This window comes from Strigops habroptila, chromosome 9 (assembly GCF_004027225.2).
Source record: "Strigops habroptila isolate Jane chromosome 9, bStrHab1.2.pri, whole genome shotgun sequence".
NCBI lineage: Eukaryota > Metazoa > Chordata > Aves > Psittaciformes > Psittacidae > Strigops > Strigops habroptila.
In genome coordinates, this window is record NC_044285.2 from 35,375,453 (window position 1) to 35,401,211 (window position 25,759).

At 38.1% G+C, this 25,759-nt stretch overlaps 1 protein-coding gene across 16 annotated transcripts in view; it reads right to left on the reverse strand.

Annotated features, from left to right (window-relative positions):
• The window catches only part of TENM1 (teneurin transmembrane protein 1), a 1,007,752-nt gene that overhangs the window by 123,911 nt on the left and 858,082 nt on the right, over positions 1-25,759 (reverse strand). For 12 of the 16 annotated variants that reach the window (XM_030497214.1, XM_030497216.1, XM_030497220.1 and 9 more), the window contains 6 exons: positions 22,506-22,744; positions 11,486-11,638; positions 6,093-6,292; positions 4,474-4,684; positions 1,288-1,389; positions 82-276 (listed from right to left, as the gene is read on the reverse strand). In XM_030497214.1, the coding sequence (XP_030353074.1) occupies positions 82-276; positions 1,288-1,389; positions 4,474-4,684; positions 6,093-6,292; positions 11,486-11,638; positions 22,506-22,744 (1,100 nt within the window). The remainder of the gene's footprint in view (positions 1-81; positions 277-1,287; positions 1,390-4,473; positions 4,685-6,092; positions 6,293-11,485; positions 11,639-22,505; positions 22,745-25,759) is intronic. The other 4 variants (XM_030497226.1, XM_030497223.1, XM_032920163.1 and 1 more) reach the window with 1 other exon arrangement.

Below are 25,759 nucleotides of genomic sequence, written 5' to 3' on the forward strand. Positions count from 1 at the left end.
TTCTTGCCTACCTTAAAACAGGTTTGGTGATTAAAGACAAAAATCAAACCCCCAAAATATAGAGAAGGAAATGACACGAACCTTCCTCACAAATCTCTCCTTTGTATCCAGGGACACAGATGCAAATGCCCATGATGCAAGTACCATGGCCAAAGCATGTTGGATCAAGGCACTGTTCTTCTGGAACATCACACTCGGGTCCTTTCCACCCATTTCGACACACACAGTGACCTTTCTCATATTCTCCATTTCCGCTGCACAGCACTGGACAGGAATCTGAAGAAGGCAGACTGACCTTTTTAATGTATTTACATACTTATGTAGATTAACATTTATTGAATTTATTGTTCTGTAAAATTGCTTTTCTACTCCATCCCCCCATCCTCCATTTGATTCGAGGGCTGTGACAGGCTGAAATCTCTGAGCTAGGTAGTGCAACAAAATCCTTATCTCCTTAGCCTGCTTCACTAGTGTACCTTAGTTTGGACCTGAAATGGGGTATCTTAGAAGATAAAAAGAATTCCCTCCCCTTGACTTGCCTCTGCAGAAAATCTGCAGTGATGCCTGCTTATGATTTTCAATAAGATTAATACTGCTTCCCTGTAAACTGAACCAAGATACTGCCCTTCTTTCTTCTAAGCAGACTTAACATCACTGAAGTTTTATCCACTACTGATCTGCACTTAAACCAGTGATGTGGAAGCTTAGTTTTACAATACAGTGCCAAATTTTGAGCAAAGTCAGTCCTAAATTTGAGGGAATACTGGAAAACGATGAGAACTTCCAGACATCATATGGAGCTGATGATGGATAATACTGACAGAAACAAGCTCACTTAAAACCGCCTTAGCATGGGTTTTTTTGCCCCAATGCTAGAAAACAGTCTCTCAGGTTTCTTTTCTACATCTAATACAAGTTAAGACCATGGAAGCATTTGACTTCTGCAGTTTTTGCCAAAGTGAAGCTGTTTGTCACTTTTAAATAACAGAAAACATTATGCTAAGCTAATACACTTATTAAAAAATGTATTTTATAAGCACAGAGCAGATGGAAAGAGGCATGGAGGAATCTATTAACTCTGAAAGTCAGGGAGAGAGAAGTGGTTGATGCATCTTAGCTCAAAGTATGGCATAAAGAAACTTTCTATGCGTTTGTACTGTATCTGCCATCTGGCTGGAAAAAGGAATTTAATCTCCTTTAATCACTTTGAATCTTTGCAAGCCCAGTAGTCACACACCATAATCACGATCCCTGTCATGCACTGTGGGTCAGTTAATACGAGATTACCTTTTGCACAATCAGGACCAAGGAATCCTGGGAAACAGTGACAGTGCCCCGAGATGCATTCTCCATTCCCATTGCAATTAGTAGAGCAGTCATCCAGGATTTCTGTTTATTCAGAAAGTTGTGCACAAAGAAAAATACAAACTGGCTGAATTTGAAATGAATGGAATCTTCACCTCACTCTGCAGGACACATCTCAGCATACAAATAGGTGCAGAAGCAGTAAAAGGCCCATTTTCATTCACAGGGAGCATAAAACAAAATTCCTGTTGAAGCATCTTACAAATATTAGATTTTGTCTTGACAGCTTTGAGATAACAAGTGCATCATTTATATTACACCAAAAAGCTTTTAAAGTAAGTGTTCATGTAAAATTTACCACCATTAAAAGCACTGCAAGAACCAGAGTATTTGCTGAAAAATGTCCACCTTAAACACTTTCTTTTATAGCTGAAGTAATTTGTTTGAAACCTGTTTATAGAGCAAATTGCCTTCTATGGTGTTCATTTGAACTATGTGAATTGAATTCCTTGGAGGAGGGTAGGATTTCCACATCTATACAGTCAGATGGAAAACAAAAAAATAGTCTTTTGTACAGTGACGAAACTCAGTGCCATAAAGGACTAAGAACTAGATTTGAAGGAAAAAAACCCACCTTCAATTCTGATCTCAAACTTGCCCATGTTCTATCACACAGCTTTGGATAGTAAACCACTTAACCTCACACATCTGGGGACAGGCCCATATCTGTACATGGATTAGCTGTTTTTAATTTACATATGGATTTCCTACAGGAATCCAGTAGTTTATATGGGGTTTATGTAAAGAATATGAAGCAAATCCAAGCTGCTCTCACGTGGAGCAGGTCACTGTCAGGCCAGCACTAGGAGTGAGAGTCTCTGCAGCTCACACAGGCATTGTGCAGCACAGGCAAAGGGCTACAGAACAGTGGGAACTGGGACTGTTTGATGGGCACAGGCACTAACAGATGTGAGGAAGTACCTCTGGCAATAGGAAGATGGGAAACATGACTCCTTCCCACAAAATAACAACTGTTGGGGAAAAAGAAAACCAAGATTCTTTTGAAGAATATCTGTCCATGCCAAGTGATTTGGGAGGAAAAAAAAAATCTCAAGAAAGGGCATATAATTGGAATATTTAAGCTAATCAAATCCGATATACTTATAAACTCAAATGTAACTTGTGAAAAGATGGATTACAAGCACATCCTACAGCTAATACGAGTAACTGAAATAAGTTTATTTTGATCTTATTTATGGGCACTTGGAGTGACAAGGATTGGTTCCTCTGGAAAACTCCTACTGTTATTTAAAAACTTTCCTTTCAGGCTATTGGTTTATAACAAAGAACAGGTATTTGACTTGTATCTGTCCATCGGATATCCACAACAGTACATGGATGTCTGTTTCAAAGTCAGAAAACCAGCTTGTTTTCAGAAGAGAGTTTTTTCACAGATATGCTGCATGTTATTAATTTTTACATGTTACTGTTCATTATCAACTCTTCTCTTGCTCTATGTGTACACTTGCCTGTCTTCTCAGCTTTCCAGAATTATATGGTAAATGATCTCTACATTGATCTGAAATGAAGAATTAATGGTTTCAAAAGTTACTTCCCCCCAGTGTGATGGCCAGTTTGGCTGGCGTTTATTCTACCTATGGAATTACTAGAGGCATGCCAGATTTTGAATGCAAATTACCTCCTTCAAGAAAAAGTATGATCAGAGCTTTAACTAAAGTGTCAGCAAAATCAATTTTGTAACTAACAAAACTAACATTGAGACACTTGAAACCTAACAGACGCTCAAGAGGAGGGCATGACTGTTTCACACAGCTGACAGTAGCATACAGCACAGATGCATCCAAGCTCTTGCTCTATTCTGAGTGTTTCAAGCTGTGGTCCAGGTTGATTCCTTTGTCACCAGAGATGTCAAATGACTCCAGCCCAGTACAGGGTGTAAGGAGTATGGCTCAAGGTTTTGTTTTTTTGGGTTTTTTTCTGGAGAGGGTTAGCCACTTAATAATGAGATATTGGTTAAACCCTTCTGTATAAACACTGCTGCCTTAGAGCAGAAATAAACAAAGGGGCAGGTATTTGGATTCTGATTTGGACTGAAGTTTGGCCAGGTTTTATGCTCTTCATTGTGAATCTGCAAAGATGCTTCATAAATTGCTTGAATATAATTTCCTCATATGGCATTGAATAATGGTATTTTTTCTTGCTTGTAAAAGATTCACTTTTCCGAACGAAGAAAATATGAACTTTTACACCAAATGCAGACATTACAATTCTACCTCAATTTCTAAAGTATTTTCCTGCAAGTCCTTCAAAATCTTGGTATTTGAATCATACTGTCCTGCTCTGCAAGGTGTTTACCATCAAGTAAAAATAGTATCCAATTGTTCTAAAGAGCAGATGGCACGTCCATTACTAGTAAAGACATCTTGCCAAACATATGGTAGAACAGGTTAACTAAAGGGCATAGTGGTTAAAGTCTTGCAGCAAACTGACGCTGCCATAAATACAACACTTTACCTGAATTTAAATTGCAAAGAAACCCTAGTGTGAGCACTGCTCACTAACACCACTTAAGAGTTGCAAACTTTTGCCCACCTCAATGAATTAAAAAGGCAGTAGGAATTTGATATGCCACCAGGACATTTGTCTTCTGTGTTCCAAACTAAACAAATAACTACAAAACAACAGCATTCAGCCACCAAACAATCACAACAAAATCCACAAAAGCTGCCTCTCAGATTTTCTGACTAAAACAGTGAGAAGAACTAAGAACTAAAGAACTTAAAGCCTGAGTAATTTTTGTAGGATTTATGGCTCCCACGTAAATTGAGGGCAGACATAATCTCTTTTACTTTGAGCAAGATAACACCAGATATTACTCAAACATTTAAGCTATCGTATAAAAATCTTAACAGACATGAAAACTTCACACTTAATTAATTTGATAACATCCATCTTTAACACACAAATGTTACTCTTTGTCTAATACTGGCATAAACATGAAGTTGCTCCACTGAGGTTAATTAAGCTGAAATAAAACATATTTAAGAGAATACTTAAAAGAAGCTGAAATCAAGGTCCAGAATTTCTTTCCCAATATAGTTTTTCACTGTAATAATCAGAAAACAATTTTATTGAAATTGTTCTTACCAATTGCTGTAGTTAGTACAAACACTTGCTCCACTTTCTTTCCATCATTGTAGAATGCCATATGCCAAGCTCCTTGATCCATATACTCGATGAAACCTGTCTCTTGCAGTGAAGTTAAGATCAGATTCCTGGGAGCTTGTTGAGTCTCCTCTGAGATTTTTGGCTCCTGTTTAATTAACTGTTTTCCATCCATCAGTTTTACAAAATCAAACTGAAATAATAACGAGCAAAAATTAACCACCTAGAAAATTTTTATGATCTACTCTGCATGTCTCATTCGAACAGGAATAAACAGTTGAAATCTTACAAGGAATTGCCTCTCTGACTAAGTGTTCACCAATGTGGACAGCTGTTGCATAACCTAGTCTATTTAGCTTCAGTTTCCACATAAAAAGCATTATGGTAGGTCAGAAATCTGGCATGAAAACTTGCTATTTGCTATGGCAGGGTAAATTCAGACTTGCTGCACTAAATACTAACTCCCTTAAATGTGAATAACGCAAAAATTCCCAGGCTGTAGTGCCTATGTTATGCAGGGATTCATCTCAAATGCCAAGAACAGATTAAAGAACCTATTGCTCTATACCAGATTTTAAAATGTTTGTCCCTTAATACCAATATTGTATATCAAACCCTAAATATATTTTTATTTCTATTTAAGTTATTAATGCAAATAAATATCTGGAAGCTCTGAATACCTAACCAAGTTGATGCTGACAATTTTAAGACCAGTTAACCTCAAAGCATCAGAGATGTAAACCTTTCTATGAATCCCTGTTCAGGAAATGTATATATTTCTCTACGTTTTTCTCTAGGCATTCTGATTTTCAGTGAAGTTCAACTTCAGCTCAACTGAAGACCCAGCTTCAATTAAAGTCAATGACAACTAAAAGAGCTTATTTTGAAGATCAAAATTCTACTAAATACATTCTGAGGTTAGACTAGATGATCTCCAGAAGTCCCTTATAAACATGACAATCTTTCAGTGATTCCATGTGTTACACTTTATGGAGTGTGACCATGCTATAAAAAGCTAAAAAAATCTATTATCTATGGAAATGGCAGCTTCATATGACAAACACATTAGAACTAATAAAAAAAAATAAATTTGAATGTGACCAGCTATATCACATATTCTTACTTCTTAGCTAGGTTTTCTTCTGCAAAATCGCTACGAGTAAAAAGAGAGCTTTGAGCTCATCCAGTTCCAAGCTCCTGCCATGGGCAGGGCCACCTTCCACTAGAGCAGGTTGCTCCAAGCCCCATCCAATCTGGCCTTGAACACTGCCAGGGATGGGGCAGCCACAGCTTCTCTGGGCACCCTGTGCCAGCGCCTCACCACCCTCACAGCAAGGAGTTTCTTCCTAATGCCTAACCTAATTCTCCCCTCTGTCAGTTTAAATCCATTCCTTCTTGTTTTATCCCTACATGCCCTTGTAAAAAGTCCCTCTCCAACTTTCTTGTTGGCCCCTTTAGGTACCAGAAGCTGCTCTAAGTTCTCCTTTAGTTACACAGCCAGTCCGGTCCCCCCTACCTACTTTGAAAGTGTATTCTGAACATTCACATCCACCGCTGTTTGAAAATGTAAGCATGATAGGATTAGTATTATTTGTAATTACCTGAGTGTGAGTAGGTGGAATGTTTCTTCTGCCATAAATTCCCAGCAGAGAATCCTTCGCCAGTGAAATGTTAAATTTCAGGTACATGGGGTGATGTATAGTAATCTGAAAGCGCCAGAATAAGCCAGGGGGGATTGTCTGCATAACTTGTGCTCCAATCTCAACTTCTCCTGTGTCTATGGCCCGTCCCTTCTGAAACACTAAGTTTCCAGAAACAAACAAAACAATCAGTTGTGTATTCATGGTGGGTGAGCTAATAGGTCACAAGGCATAAATGTGCCTTAGATATATCAGAATATATTAAAACCAAACCTAAACAGAGGGCATTTCACTGTACTTTTTATTCAACAAGCTGAAAAATACAAATAAACTTGCATGCAATATTTATGACAACAGGCACCACAGAGCATTTTTGCCCTGGAAATCTTGGAACGCTTTAATGAATACGAAAAGGTAGAAGTGCTGCTGTGTAAAGCACAGTCTTTACCTATCAGCTATGCAAACATAACCCATTCAACTGAGAGTGCACAGAGAGAAGGCAGCAGGAGATCTTCCTCTGGCACTTATTTCAGACTCCCGCTGAACGGGCATTGCATAAGCTATACAAATGGACCCCAGTGAGGACAGAAAATCCATCAAACCTGGTAGGTCGGAGCCCGTGTCCAAAGCCTAGATTTCTATTAATCACCATTCCTAATGATTTTATTATGGTAGCTATAACCTAGTCCTGCAGAAATAAAGAACATCTGTTTTGGCTTGGTCTGTCTGCAAGAAAGTGTATCAGGGGCATGAGGACAGGGACAGGCAAGCTAAAGAGAAAACTGGCATAATTTCATAATGACTAACAATAAATTTGCAGACATCTACAGTATGTAACTTCACACATGAATATGAGAGCTGAAACAGAAAAGGAAATGGAATGCATAAAAAAGACTTTGCCAAATTAAATTGGAGATGGCTTGTTTTGCTGGCTTGTATTACCGACTTATATTACCATCTTCGTGTATTTTAATGCCTGTCCTGTGATCAGCATTGTGACACGCTGCAAATCACAGGCCCCATCCTGCTAACATCTGAGCTAATTCCACTGTCAGTTTTGCAAAACCCTAACTTGCATTTCCATGCTTTCTCTCAACTAGAAAAAAAGCAGGGTGCTATGCTGCATTAGAGGAAGAGCCAAGAGAAGATGATTGAATTCAGCAGCCATATTCATTTACATTTCATTTCAGTATCACAGTGAAGGATATAGAGGAGCAACCGAAGTGACTGGAGCCTCACCTTTTACAATAATGCATATAAGTATCTAATGCAACATAATGTACAGGATATTCTATAAATTGCCACTGGAAATGAAAACAGCACTAGCAAAGCTAGGGCCAGCTTTTTCCTGAACGTATTAATAACAAAGATCCTCAGTGGGATCTTCCATAGGCTTTAACTAGCGTAGGAAGTACTTAGCATTCTTAATGAATAGAGATTTAATTTACAGGGCAGGAGCAATTCTCAGGGTACAGGATCTTCCAGCTTTACAGCTGCTTTGTGTCACCAAACCTACAGCAAGAACTAGGAGCTGACTTTTAACATCTCATCACTTAAAAGCATCTATTTTTAGAGCACAGAACTTGTAATCTAATACTCTAAAAATACACCTCTTACTTCATAAGTTAAAATATTTCCAAATTGCTGCTTTAACGATGTTCAAGGTGAAACTATTTCATCCAATCAGCTTCATGGAAAAAGTCTTTAATGCTGATTTTTGAAAAGAGAATTAAACTTCCTATGTTGGGCAACAGAAATGGATCCCTTCCCACCCCACCCCATACAAGATCCTACTTGGCTGATGTAAATTTAAAAAACTTTTTCCCCTATTTCCAGTACTCCAGAGATATTAAATCTTAATGATTCTTTGCAAGCAATTACCCTGGGTTAAGTAAAACACTAAGGAACTTTTTGGTGATATTGACACACGGTAATTAATGTGATTCAATTACAAGAGGGTAGAGCACTAAGTAAAAAGTCAAGGATACAGTATCATTTTTGAAGTTAATGGCATTATTGGTCGGTGTTCAAGTCCTTTAAAATGCAGTAACTGCTGCTTAGTCTGTTGAAGTGAGAGGCCTGTTTCTTAGTTGAAAATAAAAAGCATTCTGTCTTTAGTCAGGGAGTATTTTCACTAATTGATGTTATCGAATTATGTGGAATACCACGTTAGTGTTGCTAGGCTCAAAACAACATCTCTCAATTTTTCCACATTTGGCTGAAAATTCCTTTGTTTTAGCCATAATCTTATATAAGCTTTAAAAAATCAGATGCACTTAGATTTACTTTTATCTCTTTACACGGGAAAGAAGTGCATGCTGCTGTTCACAATGGTAACATGAAAATATATATATTATCTACCACCTACCGAAAATATGCAGTTGCAGCATATCTACCTTTCAAACAGTATTTTTTTTTTTTTTTTTTTTTTTCAGAAAATCACATGGCATGGAAGGACTACTGTAAGAGCCATGTCTGAAGTGCACATTTTCATATCCACTAAGCCACTGTGCCATCTTTATAGAAAAAGAATTTAGCTCTGATTCTGTGTCTTATTGAACCAAGCTGGTATCTGGCTGTACAAAAAAGGCATCTGAAGATTACACTATTCACAGACTATCCTCATATACTTCCTTGCAGTTTCTTGAAAAAGTCCAAAATAAACTCTTGTTCTAAAAACATTTTTCTCATAAGAACATCTTTCTTATGATGAAGTATCATTTAAGTATCTACATTCAATTCCTTGTACAGGTCCGAGGCTCATCAACTAGTATTAATTCTTCCCTATGCTTTCTAAGCACACTTTCCTTGGAAGTCTAAAACAGAAGATAAATTCCTAATCACAGGTTTCTCTTGGCTTCAAGAAAGTAAAACTCTGAGCAGCGTGATGCCAATTATCTTCACAAGAAAGTACCCATATGCTGATTATTACGGATCCTGAAACAATCAATCTCCTTGTACTCCCCTGGTAAATACCAGCATCAATTGGATGTCTGAGTTTTTAATCACATTACTACACATTAAAATGTTAACTCATAGCCGTGGGTCAGCGTGTTATAAAGAGACTTCTTAAAGAAATCTGACTTGCTGGTTTGTAAACTTGATTTTAATTAAAAGATTAGTTAAAATATATGCTTTCAAAGTCTAGAAAAGCATTCTGTGCTGCTCTATTGAGTTGGGGAAATGGGAGGTCGCAATATCTGACACTAGTTATTTATCCCTGTGAAATCCCATCAGAGGCTTCAAATTTACAATCTGTCAACTTTCCATGGTATCCTTCTGTAGTGAAAAGAGTTGCCTCTTCCCAAATCATCCTTCCCAGCACATCTACATGGAGAATTTGTTACAAGCTCTGGGAATAAAATTACTGATACTTATTAAAGGTGATGGAAAGAAATAAAGCCAGCAAAAATTAGCCACAGCCAGACTACACATGTACGAATGCCTGGTACTGAGCCCATGTGATTTTTATTGTGTTTTTCCAAGTGTGTATTCCTCGTTAGCATACACTCTGGGTTCCAGGTTACCCCCAAAGGATGAAAGGGGACAAGTGGGACAGCAGTACATCTATATTCATGACTGACCTCTGAAACTGCTGGATAAGCTCTCAGTGAACTGTCTCTGCTATTGCCTCTGCTATCACAGCCCTCTGCGCTTTAGCAGTGCGGGAGAATTGGGTAGCTACATGAAGATATTGGGATTGCCTGAGGCAAGGCAGGTGGTTTGGCTTTTTACCTAAAACATCAAGTCTCTATTGACACATACATTCTTTTCCCTGTTTTGAGGCATCTAATTTTTAAGATTTTTGATGTTTTTCCTGCACATCCTCCTTTGGAAGCCAAATGCTTTGGAAGAGCTTTTATTAAATCTGTAATCTATTGACAAAACGATTTAATGCAGTTGAGAGAACTATTTGAGACATGTTCCATGGTGCACCAGGACACAAATACAAAAGTATATAAAACGTTTACTGTAATTCACCACCAATACATTCTAAGGGGCAAAATAATGGGTAACAACATCATTGTCTCCTTCATGTATTTCTATCGCTCATTTATCTAATACAATCTCTATCCAGTTGTGCCATGTTGATTTGTAAGACTACTGATGTGAGATGTAACCTTCCTTTTGGAGGCAGTGGTACAACAATATCCCACCTTGTCTCATATTTACAGGCATAGATCTTACCTGACATACACAAAACCAGATCACTGCTCTGCTGTAAAATTTGAAAGCTCTGAAAATCTATCATTGCAGAGCACTCAGTACAATTTTACCTTCCTCCTAACAACTGGAAAGACTAGGGCTCTTATTCTACTCCCATTCACTTCTCTCTGATCTTACCTGATTTATCCACTTTTTCTGAGTATCATAAAAAGAAATGGGAGGGCCACCTGCTTCTCACAGTCAGAAAGCATCACTGTGGTGATCAATGGGAAGCAAGGGCTAGAGCTTGTAACTAATACTGGAGTAGGTGATGTAACAGCATTAACTGAGAGGACTTGAGGAAAAGGAATTGTGCATCTCAGAGACAGTCCTTCTTCTGTTTCACACTCCTGGCTACACAGTCCACTCCTTCCCTGTGTCAGCTCTGGCACTCCTCTGCCCCTTCAAAAGCGCTGGTTCAGTCACTTCCATGGCAGAAGACTTTTTAATGAAGCCATTTTCTGCTGCCATAGAGAACTAACGTGTCTTGGTTGTGCATGAGACAATCCCTGCAGAGGGCAGGGGGATGCCAAGAGCCCCACAGGGAGAGCACAGGGCCAGAGCAGAACTGTCCCTCCGGCAGCACGGAGCTGCCAGACTGGCTCAGGCATTCTGTGAGACCTCAGTAGATTCCCGCGAGCTGATTTACTCTGACTGCTTCAGCCAGGATGTGACAGGATGCTGTATTTTAGCTTACGCCTTCAAAAACTAGATGCCTTTAAAAGCATTAAAATTTCTCCCCTTCTGCATGTTTTGACCTGTCAGTACAAAGGGTTTCACTTTGCCTAAGATTGACTCTGGTCAGCATGACCGGCACAGCATCAAGCCATCTGCGTAAATGGGAACAAGGCAAAAAGACTTCCCTTGTCTTAAGACAGAAGCCAAATGCTCTAATCTCTCTCCTCTCAGAAAAGAAGGGTGATTATTTTGCTATTGAACATTACCTCCCTAATGGCTGGGGTCGGTTGCTAATTTCAGTGAGAGTTCTGCTAAAGGAAACAAGCTGGTTATGGGCTTTTCATACCCATTTTAAAATTCTATTAGAGAAGATAAAACCTGAACTCAAAATGCTTTTGAACTAGCAAATACAGAATCTGAACAGTAGTAATATTTAGATATTCATAATCTGTCTCCTCATTCACACATACCTTTTTTTTCTGTTTTATCAGAAACTTTTCCTCCAATTGGCGAGTAAGTAGTATCCATGGATTCTGTTCCTTTATTTCCTTTGCTAACTCCATTTTCATACAGCTGCCCTTCAACAGGCTGTAGTTGCCAGGTTAAACCAAACAAGTGTACTGCTGCAAAAAAATGAAGACCAATTAATTGATGTCTAAGCTACAGCAACTTCAGTCAGACTAAGAAGGAATGCTATAACCCAGTTTCTGCAAAACCAAGTATTACTTTGTTCTGTTAGTAATAAATCAGAATTTCAAGGGGTCTAATGAGCAATTTACTATTTTACCTTAAAACTCAATGTTTAATTAGTTTCCGCACTTTCTTTTGGAGCTCAGCCAGGGCAGGGTGATGAATTTCTACAGCAATTAATGGAAATACTTGCAATTAAAAGGATAACAGTTGAATGAATTTAATATTCTGTGGCAGATTCTAATGCTACATCAATGTCCCTCAGCTTTCAATTGTCAAAGAGCTCAGAGTTTGTTGATTAAAACACTGACACCAAGTAAAACTTCTCACTTTTCCAACCAGTTCTAAGTGAAACTGCGCCCACTGCATTCCCAAACCTTTTCATTTAGGTTAAACATTAGTAAAAACATTGATTCCATAGGTCTACTCTAGAATTACACTGTAGATGAAAAACTGTCTCTAGATCTAAAATATATGCAATTAGTCTACAACACATATTAACAGAAATATAGTTGTTATTTATGTACACACTCAGAAATTGAAACTAATCCTTTTATGAAGTTATAAACCATCCTGAATACCATACATGGAGGCTGCCTACTCTGCTTTGCCTGCACAGCCAGTCACTATTTCTGCTTTCCTTTCTGTTGTTTCTGATCTGAGGCACTACAGTGCCTCAGATGGTAAGAGAAAGACAGTAACAGGGGATCTTATTCTAAGTACAATATGATAGTACTGTAGTCATTTTAGACAATTACCTAGGTCTTATGAGGAGGGCAAATTCTTCCAAAGAAGAGGTTACTTTAGCATGGAAGTAATTCAGCAGGGAGTAACTGATGACCCACTAAAATATCGATTGAGGATGGCCCCCACAGGGGAGCTGCAATTGTCATATAAAGAGCAAAACTTAAGCAGGCTCTTTAGCCACATGCAGCAATTTGCACTGAGTAGGATGTGCCCACAGTGGGAGCCTAAAAGGCAATATATTTGCTCTTCCTGAATTGTGTAGGAACCGCAGAGACTCTCAGGAGAAGTAAGCGTGATCTAGAATGGGTCTTGCATTTAGAAAGTGCACTGTTTTCTTTCACACTTACTTTAAGGAAAAAAATCTCAATAAAAACAGGAAACCCAGTATATTATCCATTTTCTATGTGTTTGCTCACAAGCCTCTCTTGCATGCTGAAAAGTTAAATTATAAAGCAAAACCACTTATGTGGGTTCCTGGCAAAGGTTTGCCAAAACTACCACAGGAATGCAAAGCTGCCAATCATTAATTTCAGACCCAGGCACTCCTGGATCACCCAGCTGCAGACACATGATCCAAATCAAGTGAATGAGAACTCTTCTATATAATTGGTGAGATGACAGTATTTGTGATATGCTTATATTTTATATATTGGCTTCAGGAGAAGAGAGCCAAATTTACTGAATTCTCAAACCACTGCTCCACCATCAGACCTGGGCTCTGGAGACACTACGGGACACAAAAATTTCTACTCCCCAGAAGAGATATTAGAAGCTTACTGCAGTGTTAGTGGTGAGATCTCAAGCCAGAGACTTGCCTGGATTGCTTCATATCCTATGGACTTGAAATCACCAAGGGACTGGGCTAACACTTTGAAAAGGGTCTTGCAGTTAGATTGCACAGACCTATTCCCTGATCTTTTGAGTTTATTGATGCAAGACAGATTACATCTACATACAGAAGGTACAACAAAAATCAACATGCCTTGACATCTAGAGAGCAGGCGGCTCTTGCTCCTGGCTTGAGCCTCTGGACATTACTATTATTTAAAGAGTTAATAACAGCAAAAAGGAACAAAGTTCAATGGGACTGATAACTAATGAATGCACTTTTCGTTTATACTAATGCAAATAATTATATCAGCACTTGAAACATCAACACTAGAAGCAAAGCGTAACTGCACACATCAATAAGCTTTTAGTGGTTATTAAATCACGAATATAATCTAGTTGCTTTCTTCTTTCTTATGCTATTTGCACTGTTGCTATTATTTCTTTCCTAAGTCAGCATTTGCACATGCTGCAGAGGGTACATCACAAAGCAAGGACTAAATATGTGACACATCTTTTTCCTTACTGTATGTCTTTTCCAGATTACACACAGTGTGCGCTTAGTCATCCATGTGCACCATTTCAAACAGTTTGCTTACTTTGTCTTCCTTCGGGCTAGGGAAGTGCTGCTGTTTTTATAGTTTGTGCCAAACTTGGCAAGCTGGCAAAACTATTTGTATGTAGTTTTCTCCCTGAGAAACACCAACTGCATTGTAAAGATGATGGTCTCTGCCAACCTTGGACTCTTAGTCCATGGGAGATGACACAGGACACTAGTAGACCACTTAATGTTAAACAAAGTGCAAGATCAATTGTTTGAACAACAAAACACATTACTATAAAAATAATGACTACTTGAATTAAACCGAATTACTTCTATCACTGCAGAAACGTGGTCATCTTGCCATCTTAAAATCAACCCAACTTTCATTACATTAGCTATAGCTCTTGAGAAATTACCTTCAGATCCAGGCATTGCTCTGGTAATAACCAGATCACATACACCAGTAAAGCCATTAATTCTTAGAGATACCTATTTCAGAAGCTAACTACAGGGAATAACAAATGTTTATGTAGCAGACACAGAGCCTTACCTTGCCTATTCTTTTCCTGTGATATTCTTCTTTTACCTAGGGTATACATAATTTCTACAAAGCTTGTGTTTCCTACAACATTTGTACATCATGTTTGAAATATACAGATATTTCACCAAATAAGATAAAACTTTCAAATCTCTCTCTCTCAAATCTCTTTAGAAATCAGCAGGCACGTACTGAATTTCATTAAAAAGCTCAAAAGAACTTCTCTTTTGAGTCATTCTCTCTTTGATTTTTATAGTGAATTTCTGGCTTTTGCTTTTTCCCTTTTGCACAAAGGGGCACAGAAAATGCTGTGGAATTCAACAGTGGGCCACAATGTCACTTCGCACGGTATAAATCCATTTGTAAGATTCTTAGTTGTATTTCCTATGTGTAGTGCCAAGGTATAAGACTGTACTCCAGAGAGCAGAAGGTGACACTATCACTCTATCCAACTTAGGACTGGGCTGGGTAAAAAGGAGGGAGAGTCACTTTCTGATAAAGGTCTCTGCCCTTTCTTCAAAGTTCAGCCTTCCAGACTGATGTTACACAAAAACCCCTTGACCGCAGTAGTTTTGAAGGCTGGCTGCTGATTAACAGTACCAAACTCCACCATTATTACTAAAGATGCATTACCAGATGCGGCTCAAGTTCCCATAGAAGACAAAAAACAGCCTTTGAGGTTTGATGACTACACTGGTATTACAGAAACAGCAAAAGCTACTTTGGTTCTGCCTACCTGGCATTCCAGAAAAATTCTGCAATCAGATACCCTGTATTTTGCAGCATCTAAAATACCTCAGCAACTAGCAGGGTGTGTAAGGTCACTGCTGAACTGCTACAGCTTTAAGCAAAAAACAAGGACTGCCACGCAAGTGGAAATTAAAAAGCTTGTTAGCAGCATCAGTATGCTTCATGACTGCAAAATTCCTACTTTAAGTTAGGAGGGGCTGTGGCGAGTCACCAGAAGCATCCATCAGCTTATAACATACCCTAATCTGGGCTTAACCCAACCTCCCATCTGGAAACTGAGTGTCAATATTCTCCCTGCTGGTAGCGACCACGCTGCTTTACCTGGCATTCTTGAACTTCCAACTCGATTTGTTTCCCTGATTCTTCCACTCTACTGCAAAGCTCATCTGAAAAGATACTTTTTCCTGGCTTGCTTGAACTTCCAGTATAATCCTCCTTCTATCCTTACATTATTACTTTGCTCTGTGTTATTTATAAGTTGCATTTTGCCACCAGCAGAATTGTACATTGTGTTCACTGAGGTGATCTGGAGGCAGGAAAAGATCTGAAGGCAAAATCTGACCCCTTTTTACATAATGTTTGGAGATAGAGCTTATATAATAGATGCCACCATACCTATATTTCATTTATAATTTATTAGATCGCACTGTTTAATTCAAAGTTTCAGATAAAAGTGTAACACAAAAGGGAACATACACTTTTTTTTTTTTTTTTTTTTTACAACATGCATTATGGATCTTATTTGAGATGCTAAATTTGGAGAAGTCTCTAGTCAGTGGAGCTAAAAAGACTGGATGATACCATAGGATTATGGTAAAACTAAGCTTCTTCCTCAGTCACCCTGCCCTGGCCAGTGGAGCTGTTCAGAGTAACTTTAAATGGCCTGTCTCTCAAGTACAGAAGATGGTACTTCTAGTACAGAGCTTTTCTTGCCTAATTTATTGTGCTTCTTAGGTAAAAAGTAATTATTAGGTATAAAACAGATCTCTTGCAGGAAAAAAAAAAAAAGATAAATTAAAGGCCTATATCTTCTACCCTTCCCATAAATTTCCTTCATGGCACAAAGAGATGAAAGCTAGTGTGACTTCACGCTGCCTAAGGGATTTTCTCTATTCAGAAGCAAGTTTTTGGTTGCTTCACATTACTGCTGTAAGCAAAACCAGCTGGGCCATGTTCGGAACCAAAGCTTGGGTCTTTACCTCTAAAGTAAATGTCTGGATTGCTTATTTTGTTCAACATTTAAATAAAACAAAGTGATGCACCCAGATAAACTCAGTACCTACCATTCTGTGGTATACTTGAGTAAATAGTCACAAATATACAAGCATTTTCAGAACTCGCTTTGTGAACTGGATTAACCCACCATCTGCTACGAAGCCAATGATCTAATTTAATTTATTCTTATCTACCTTCTCTGTAAGCACAGCTAGTCAACTCCTGTGCTACATGTTTGGCAGAATATAAATAAAAGGCTTGGCTCCAGTGCAAAATAGACTCTCAGTAGTGAGGAGATCTCAAAAAAATCCTGTGCAATAAGTACTTATCAACCTGCAAGACGAACTTCAGAGGACAAAAATCCTACAAATGTGAAGCCTCTCCAAATTGCTGGCCTCCACTAAAGGCTTTTGTTTAGCTTTCACTGCTGTTCCCAGTTATTTTACACAATCTCAGTATACCATCCCCCTGAAGCCCAGACTTTAGAAGAGCTGTAACAGAATGTATATCAGAAGCTGATTATTCTTTCTGTACCTGCTCTGACCGAGTGCCAGAAAATTGTTTATTTTCTGTAACTGCTAGCAGGTTCTGCTTATAAAACTGGATTTCACTATGGCATGAAGTCACAGGTGCATCAGTGCCCCAATTCCAGCAAAGGTGAAGCAATAAGAGTCAGAATCAAAGTTCTGATCCTGACCTGCAGAACGGGCATTTGTTCTCCTTTTAAAATCTCATTTTGTAAATAAAATGCTATGCCATTCTGCACTATTTGAAGATTTGAGATTGTTAATATTTGATTCAGTCCTAAGAATCTTTTCTCTAGATAGTTGCTCGCCACCTGCTGACCGATGCCCACCCCATCCCTGAGCAGTGATTGGCAGCTCCCAGCCAATTCCCCCCAGTTTCTATTCTGAGCCTGATGTCCTTTGATATATTCTTTTAGCTAGTTTGGGTCAGGTGTCCTGTCTCTGCTCCCTCCCGGCTTCTTGTGCCCCTTCGCACTGGCAGAGCACAAGAGACTGAAAAGTCCCTGATTTAGAGTAAGCACTACTGAGCAACAACCAACACATCAGTGCCTTATCAACATTATTCTCATACCAAATCCAAAACACAGCACTGTACCAGGTAGGGGAAAAAAAAACAACAACCCAAACAAAACCCCCAAAAACTCTATCCCATCTGCAACCAGGGCACCTGTTTTCATTTTTCATTACTAAGTCATACATTAGCCTTAGGAAGAAATGAAACTTAATCTTAGACAAGAGAACAGTGTTGTCAGGCTTTCACCTCCGTGTACTTAAATATTCGTGACGGTATGAAGTTCATCAGTAAGATCCAGCCTCAGAGAGAGCAGTCACCACGCTCTCCAGCTGTGAAACCCTGAGGTACCTGTCTCAGTGAGAGCTATCCCACTAAAGAGTTCAACAGCATTTCAGAGTTGCATATCTGCATCACAGCTTTTATATATACCTGAAATATTTAGCAATGTTTACTATACCATGATACTCTTCAGTATAAAGCCAGCTTATTTTCCCCTTAAGCCTTCTCTGCAAAATTTCTAGTACTCAGAGTTAAGGATTTCTATTTTTCCTACCATTTTATATTGTATAAAGCCATGCAACCAATATTATAAATCTATGCACTGATACACACACGTCCTTAAAATTTGACCCGACCTTTCCCAGTGTTGAAACCATCTCTCCTCTACCTTGTGCACAGAGTGAGAAATGACAAGTCACACTGGCAGACAGCAGAGAGGTTTTAATTTCCTCACCCTCCATATGAATATAATTTAAGACCCAACACCCATCTCCAGTGCATACTCATAAATAGTGATAATATAATGGAGGATAGGGACAACTTCATATTCATACTTCAGAATTCATTTGTATATAAAACAGTCATTTTGTAGTCAGGGATAGTTAAATCTAAGAACATGGGATGCAATTTTCGGAGGCACTGAACATTTGCATCTCCTGCTGAAATCAATAGGAACTGTAGGAGTTCAGCACCTTTGATCAATAGGACCAGTGATCTGCAAGTCCAAATCAGCTGCTGATAAAATGGTAAGGTATCATGGAAGAAAAATCCTACTTACTAATGGGCTAAAAATAACTGACTAGATGAGCAGCTACATCAAACATTGTATTTATTGTATTTAAAAAAAATGGTGTGGCTGAAAAAATACAGAAGAAATTATTCTATCTCTTTTATTTGCCTTATTTACTCTCAAACTTTCAGTCAAATTTCTTTAATTGCTGATGGCTTCTTAGGGTTTTATTATAATGAGATTAAAAAAAGGAGAATATTTATTATACTGTTCCACAATAGCAGCCTATTTTATACTCTTTATAGCAACACAGACCAACAGATGAAAAGAGAGACGATCCAACTATTGACTGAACTGAATCAAACAGATGTGTTCTTGTCTTTCATGTGATAATTTGGAATCTAAGTTATAGCCTTTGGACATCAGTATGTACACAGTGTCTGCTAGTCCTCGTCTGACTCACCAGATAAACTATTTAAAAAGTATTATATAAATTCCAGGCTTTTTTTCCATCCTTTCCTTTTGCAAGGTGCCATCTCTGTAAATATGTGAGCCTAGACTGGTAACATGGACCCAGCTCAGTCCTTACAACACCTTATACAGAGAAATACACATGCAGCCAGCGATTTATGTTTCTGTTTTACAATAAACACTAGAAACACTTCACATTGCTGTCTGAAGAGCAGATAACTTGTTTCCCTATTCAGCCTTTCACTTCACTTCATTGGCAATTTCCCTGTGCCTTAACCAAATGCTCTGCTCACTTCCCATAGCCCTGGCCAGGCACTCAGGAACTGCTGGTGAAGCTGCCACAACCCCTGCCACAGCAATGACATGCACCAACATCACCTCCCTGGTGTGCATCCCAATTTTTCACCTATTGCCCTCTTTGTGGGCAAATTCAAGAAATTGTGCCCCATGCTGCCATGAAAGCATTACAGTTCTCAACATATAGAAAACTACAGGAGAAAAATAAAAGTATATATGCCTTTATTTGACAGAAAATAATTCAACACATTTACAGTGTGGAGACCAAACATCCACTTTATGAAATGAGAGGTTTTTTTGAGTAACTACTATGACTTTAGAACCTATTCACAGAAATTACTCCTGTTGAAGTGAAAATATGTGTTTTATTTGATAAACTAAATATTATGACTAAAGATTTTCAATAAACCAGCTGCTACACAACCATTTACAGGGTTCTATAATTTCCTCACCGTCCATAGAATAGTCAAATTTATTTCAGAAAGGACTAGATAATAAACATGGTGATTATAGGCCAAATGTGGAAACATGGAGAAAAAATAGGTTTTCTAACTGAGTAGTAATACAAAGGAGAGAAAATACAGAAGTATGTGTTCTCCAGTAAAAGCTTCTCTATTGAGTCTCTCTGATAATAGGGAAAGACTGAAAAACATTTCACTACTTTACCTTTTGATTGAAAAGAAATCACAGCTCAGAGCACCCTGGCACAGGTCTCAGTTCATTACAAATATAAGAGCCACTTGTAAATTTTTCATCTGGAATAAGCTTTGAGTTTCCAAGACTTTCAGAAAACTCTGACTTGAGGTTGAGATTTGGGCCTATTTTTGGCAGTAATGTGTAGGTCGTGCACCTAACGGCAGTACAAGATATTTGACAAAGTACATTTAAGTTATAAAGGGAAGAAAAAGCATGATGTTACATTTTGATCTACATTCATTTGGCCTGAAATTGCAGCTCATTATAAGTTGATGCAGACTATACCATAGAATACAATGATGAAAATAGTTTTGCCTTACAAAGTCTCCGTTACTCTTCCAGTAACAACCACTGAACTGATCCCAGGTTAAGCTTGATCCTGAAATTAATATGTGTTTTGTTTTGCAATCTGGGGCCAAGTCTGTGGTCATTGCTCGAACATAACTCCAGGTGACTTGAAGAAAACCTGCCTGGAGAGAGGACTGAGGGTCCTAAATCATGGTGAGAAAAGAGAAAATACTTGGCAGGGGGTGGTGGTGGTGTGTGAACTTTAACTCCAGCGTGTTACTCCAGAGTCTGATTTTTTTATATTCAACTACTCTTATTTAAAACACGCATATTTAAATTTTTGACATGAAAAGATATGCAAATCTGAAGCCCTACAGAGCAAGTGAACTTTGAAAATAGTTTATATGCTATTATTCATACCTAACAAAACGTACCTGACTCATAAGAACAGACCATGAACTTATTTAAATATTTAACCAACCAGAAATGGGCAGCATAAATATTAATGCAGAACAAGCTGATACTACCTGAAACTGCAGGAAAACTTATACAACTGAAAACTTTCTGGGGCAAACAAGAGCAAACAATGGCATCTTGGAAAATTGAACCAGGAGTTCTAGTTCAGAGAGTTTTAGATTTTGCTATAGAAAACATGACTAGAAATACTAATAATTTATAAAATACAAAGGTATCTCCATTTTACGTACTTCTGTCCAACTAAAGAAAACATGTTACACCCTTATGTTGCCAGGTTTAGACAAACACAGACACCTCTATGGGAAATTCATACAGAGCTTTTAATCACAGTGACAGGGAGTGCTTACAGCCTTCTCAGGCTGATGACATGCAGCAGAATATCTCCAGGAACTTAAAAAATTCTCAGCAGCAGACTGAAACCTGAGCAGGGATGAACCTGACCATGCTTCATCCAGATAAAATCTAAATGGTGTGGGTGGGAAATAGATGTAGCAAACAGATGAGGCTGCAAAAATTATACAGCCAGTCCTAACTGAGGGCATATGCTCAACAGCTGTTATGTAAATCTGCAATTAATGTAGCTTACTAGATCCTCAGGTGCTTTCAAACAACCATACACTAGAAACGATCAAATCTGCTTTCCCATATGCATTAGATGAGGAGGTTAGAAAAAACCCCTCCTGATGAGCATCTCACTGACAGTTACCAGAACTTTGTCACTATAGGACAAAAAAACCCCAACCCATTAGAACCCAAAAATGACTGGAATTGTAATAATTTTCACTATAAAGACATTTATTCAGAGAATATAGAAAACCAGTGGCCACTTATAAGTTTGGAGGTAACTGTACTGTTGCCTCCTGTACAGGTGTTACCAAGCACAAACCACTCATCTGGGCAAACCCAGAGTTATTCCCATCCAGGCTATAATATGTTTGGAATTCTCTGGCTCCTGCCCACCTGTGAATTGGCAACTAAACAAACCAGAAGCGTGTGTGAGAATGTGCCTTGCACAAGAAAAAATTAATTAGATTTTTCTATTTTTTCAGAAGCCACAGCTGCATTCTAAGATTCTACATACTGAATGTTCTGTAATGTTTTTAATTCAGATTGAAAAAACAATATGATAATTAATGTTCAGCCAAAACGTCATCTAGTAACAAAGACTTGCTCTCCCATGTATACTGACTCCAAGCCTGTCTTCCAAGAAAAGGCAGGCGTTTCTAGCTACTCTGATAATTCCTGCCAATCTATCATGATAACAAAATTGCAAAGTTAGATACTTAAAAGATGAGTTTAAAATTAAGTAACTGCACTTTAATCTATGTAACATTTTTCTGAAACAGAAATTCAATAAAGGGACAGCAAAATATAACTTAGAAAACATGGTGTAAAGTATCACATATTTTTAGAGCTTGCTGTAATTCTAGCCAATGATATAAGAATTAAGAGGAGAAAACGAAAGATTTAAATTGTGATCACACTGATGAAATAAAGATAGCAAAGCAAAAAACAATTAAGCATTGTCAGTCTTCTCCGTATAATTCTTTAAGAGCAAAATGTTGTAAGGCTTAATATGAAAATCAAATGCTTAATTTAAGAAAAATATCACAGCAATTAAAATCAGTAGGAGTCCTCTGCTAGTATCAACATGTCATGTTGAGTAATATTTCTTTCTCTATCAGGCAGCACAAAGGTTAACAGAGTAGAAAGTTAATGAGAATTCCATGTTGTATTCAACCTCTGGCCAACCTAGCACTTTGTTCACCAGAATTTACAAAGCAGTGGCAAACATTATTAGTAAAACATAATTTGTATTAGTGTAAAGTGAAGATAAGCAGGACAACAGGACAGAAAAGGTAAAGAATAATTCAGCATAGAAAAGAAAGAGAGGCTTACCGATAACGTAGGCTAGCAACAATGCCAGGGTAACTGTAATGGCAGTAGCACTCAAAGCAGTGCACTTCCAGTTGCAACACCTGTAAGGTTTGTTAAAAGTGAAGGCAGGTCTGGAAAAGGTACTTCTAGGAAGAGGCCTAGGAGGTGGAGAGTAAACAGTATTGGATGTTAAAGGATAGTTCTGACTGGCTGCGCTGAAGATAGCTGAAGACCCAGATCCATGTTTAAATAGGAAATGCCTACAAAAAGAAGACAAAGAACCATGTTGTAAAAACCACCTTGTGATTTAAGAAGTGAAAGGAACTCTATAAGCACTGTATGACAAACACTGCATATATCCACAGAAAATATCAAAGACAGGAAAATTTATATTTGAATATCCTCTGCACTGGAAGTACTTCAACCACAACCACAAGATTTCCAGCAATTTTTAGTGAAACAATATACCGTAAATGAATTCTAAACTATTCTCCCAGTAGTTCAGAGAGATGCTGAGGAAAGGTTATTTCTCTGTACAGTACCTGGGGGTTCTCCAAGATGAGCAGCCCCATGTGCCTTGTTACACAGGTGTGCCTGAGACATGGGAATTGTTGCCAGCAGTACCCACTCCTTCCGCAAACACACAAGATTTATGTCACCAAGAATACAAAAAAGTGCAGAATCCGCTACCACTCTGAGTATTTATTTTTACTATGGATTCTCTCCAGAGTATAGGAAACAGCAAGAAAGAAAATAAATTTAAAAAAAAAAAAAATTAAAAAAAAAAGAGACAAAGGTTACTACTTGTAGGAAAATCTACAAGGTTAATCCATTTTGAAGGACTGTAGTTATTATATAGGTGAGTACAATTTCTTTAATATTCTTAATTGAGCTATTTTGAGAGCAGTTTTCCTTCAAATGCTTTTGCCTACTGTGGTGATTCTCAAACATATTAGAAAGAAATCATTTGGAGACCTATTTCAACATATTTTGGAGAACTGATTGTCTTCAAGAAAAAATAACAAAGACCTACATCAGCATGAAAAATAAGGTACAGAAATGTGCCTTGCAGAAGAGGCTCTGGTGCAGAAATATAGAGTGGTTGTCTATATGAAGATGGATGGACTGGCAAGTGGTCTGCAAGAGAATTTGGGAAAGGAAAGGATATTTAATTTTAAACAACAGCTTACTATACTATGTGCTCAGAAATCATGGCAAAAAAGGAAACATTCAAGGCTGACCATACCAACCACATATTCTTTTGGAAACACCAACTTTCTTTGGACCCTCTTTCCTTTGTTTTAAGTAAGTGAGCAAGCTTCTTCACTCTTTTCTGACAGTTGCACATCTAAATCTCACGTCACAGCATGCACCCAAAGAAGAGCATCCTCTGCCTCAAGCCATGAGGTCTGAGCTGAGAAAGCAAGTGAAGGGGCGCTGATTCTACACAGCTTGCCAGAACAAGGACTGCCTTGGCCAAAGGACTGCCTTGGCCATAGGGCTGCCACTAGAGTATTGTTTTAGCTTGAATCTCTGTAGCCTTTCTGCTGAGCATCCAGACTCAGGAAGGCATTTCCTACAGAATAGCATTCAACTCTGCTGAGCTTGTCAGCTCTTTCATATGAGCTCCCAGTCGAGTAAGAGCATCCATGAGTGTTGCTGCCATGGGTTCTCTGTTCATCCATCAGCTAAGAGCTGTGCAAGTGCTCTGCTGAGCCCAGGCAAGCACTTGTGCTTGGGTTGCAGGCTGCCCTCAGCTGTTTCTGCCAAAACTGAAGGAGGATCTTAAGTTTAAAATTCAATGGCACTATGATGCCTGCAAGCCGGAAGCCACAGACACACTTCACAGCTGAAGTTAACTGGCCAGTGTTGACATGGTCCATCTTCACAATGACAAATGTGCCTTTACACCAACAGAAAGGAACAAGACAGGCTTTTAATACATACATGGATCAATCAATCCATGCTGGTAGAATTTCTTTGATGGATTCACAGCAGGATGTACATGGGATCAAACACTCAAAGAGTATGAAACATGATCATACTGTGACATTTGACTTTAAGAATATTGTAAATACATGTTCCTGAAAAGGTAATTGCTAAAATGGCGTAATGAGTAAGATATTATGTATTTCCATTATAAGATTTTAAAAGAAAGGTTAGAGTTCTCAAAATGCCAGATTATAAAAAATAAAAAGGTATTACAGAGCAGTTTTATCTTTTAAAGTGTCTTTTAGCCAGGCAGTTACATGAAAAAGAAGGCACATGAGAATACCGCTTAGCTTGCATTACAGATCACAGTGCCTGCGATTCTGGTGTCTTTTGACAAACCACAATAATGAAATTTTTGTGTTGCTTATGTTGAGTACTAGTTATTCCTGCTTCATACTTATTACCCAAGTAAACAGCATTCAGACAAAAAAAGGACAACTGAATCTGACTATGGCATCTTGGCAATATATTAGACAACACATGCTAGTTTTCTGCTGACTTTCACAGTTACAGATATACACATTATATAGATGGCAATGCTCTGAACATGGTAATGTCTCCTGTAACTATTTTAGTTCAAAAATTCTAAACTCGAATATAGTAAAATAATAAATTCAAATTCAAAACTGTCTACAGGACTATATAAATCTGCTTCCTTCATATCAGGCCATGAAAATACAGTTGCTTTGCTGTCAAACTTGAAGGCTTTTGCAAGAACATGACTTTTTTCAGTCAGTACTTATCAAGATACACAGTCACTTAGACTTTTGGTAGGGAAGAACGTCACCACAAAATTCCTACTGATACTCAAGGAAGCAGAATCACCATATAAAATAATGTGTTATTACATATAAGCATATACATACATGAAGTATATATACATGTAAACATGTACATATATACACACAAATAAAATATATTAACAGTTAATAGTTCTTTACTTGCTTTACCTTTCAAGACATAATGACAAAACCCTACTTATTTGATAATTTCTCATTTAAATTTTTTAGGAAATTATATCAAAATGGTCTGATATTGGCAGTATTGATTGTCCTTTATAGCGCATAGCTCAAAGATATCAGAGGTAAAGGGAAGGAAATGCTGAACTGGAAGTTATTATTACGGGTCTTACAGCCTTGCAATCAATAGCCAGGAATAATTTTATTCTCTTGCATGGGGATTTATAAATGTGACTTCCTAGAATGATGGTGAAATGCTAGTGTGCAGAGGGATTTCTTCATTAGCTGAAGAGTGCACAGAATATGGAACCAACCCACATCCTT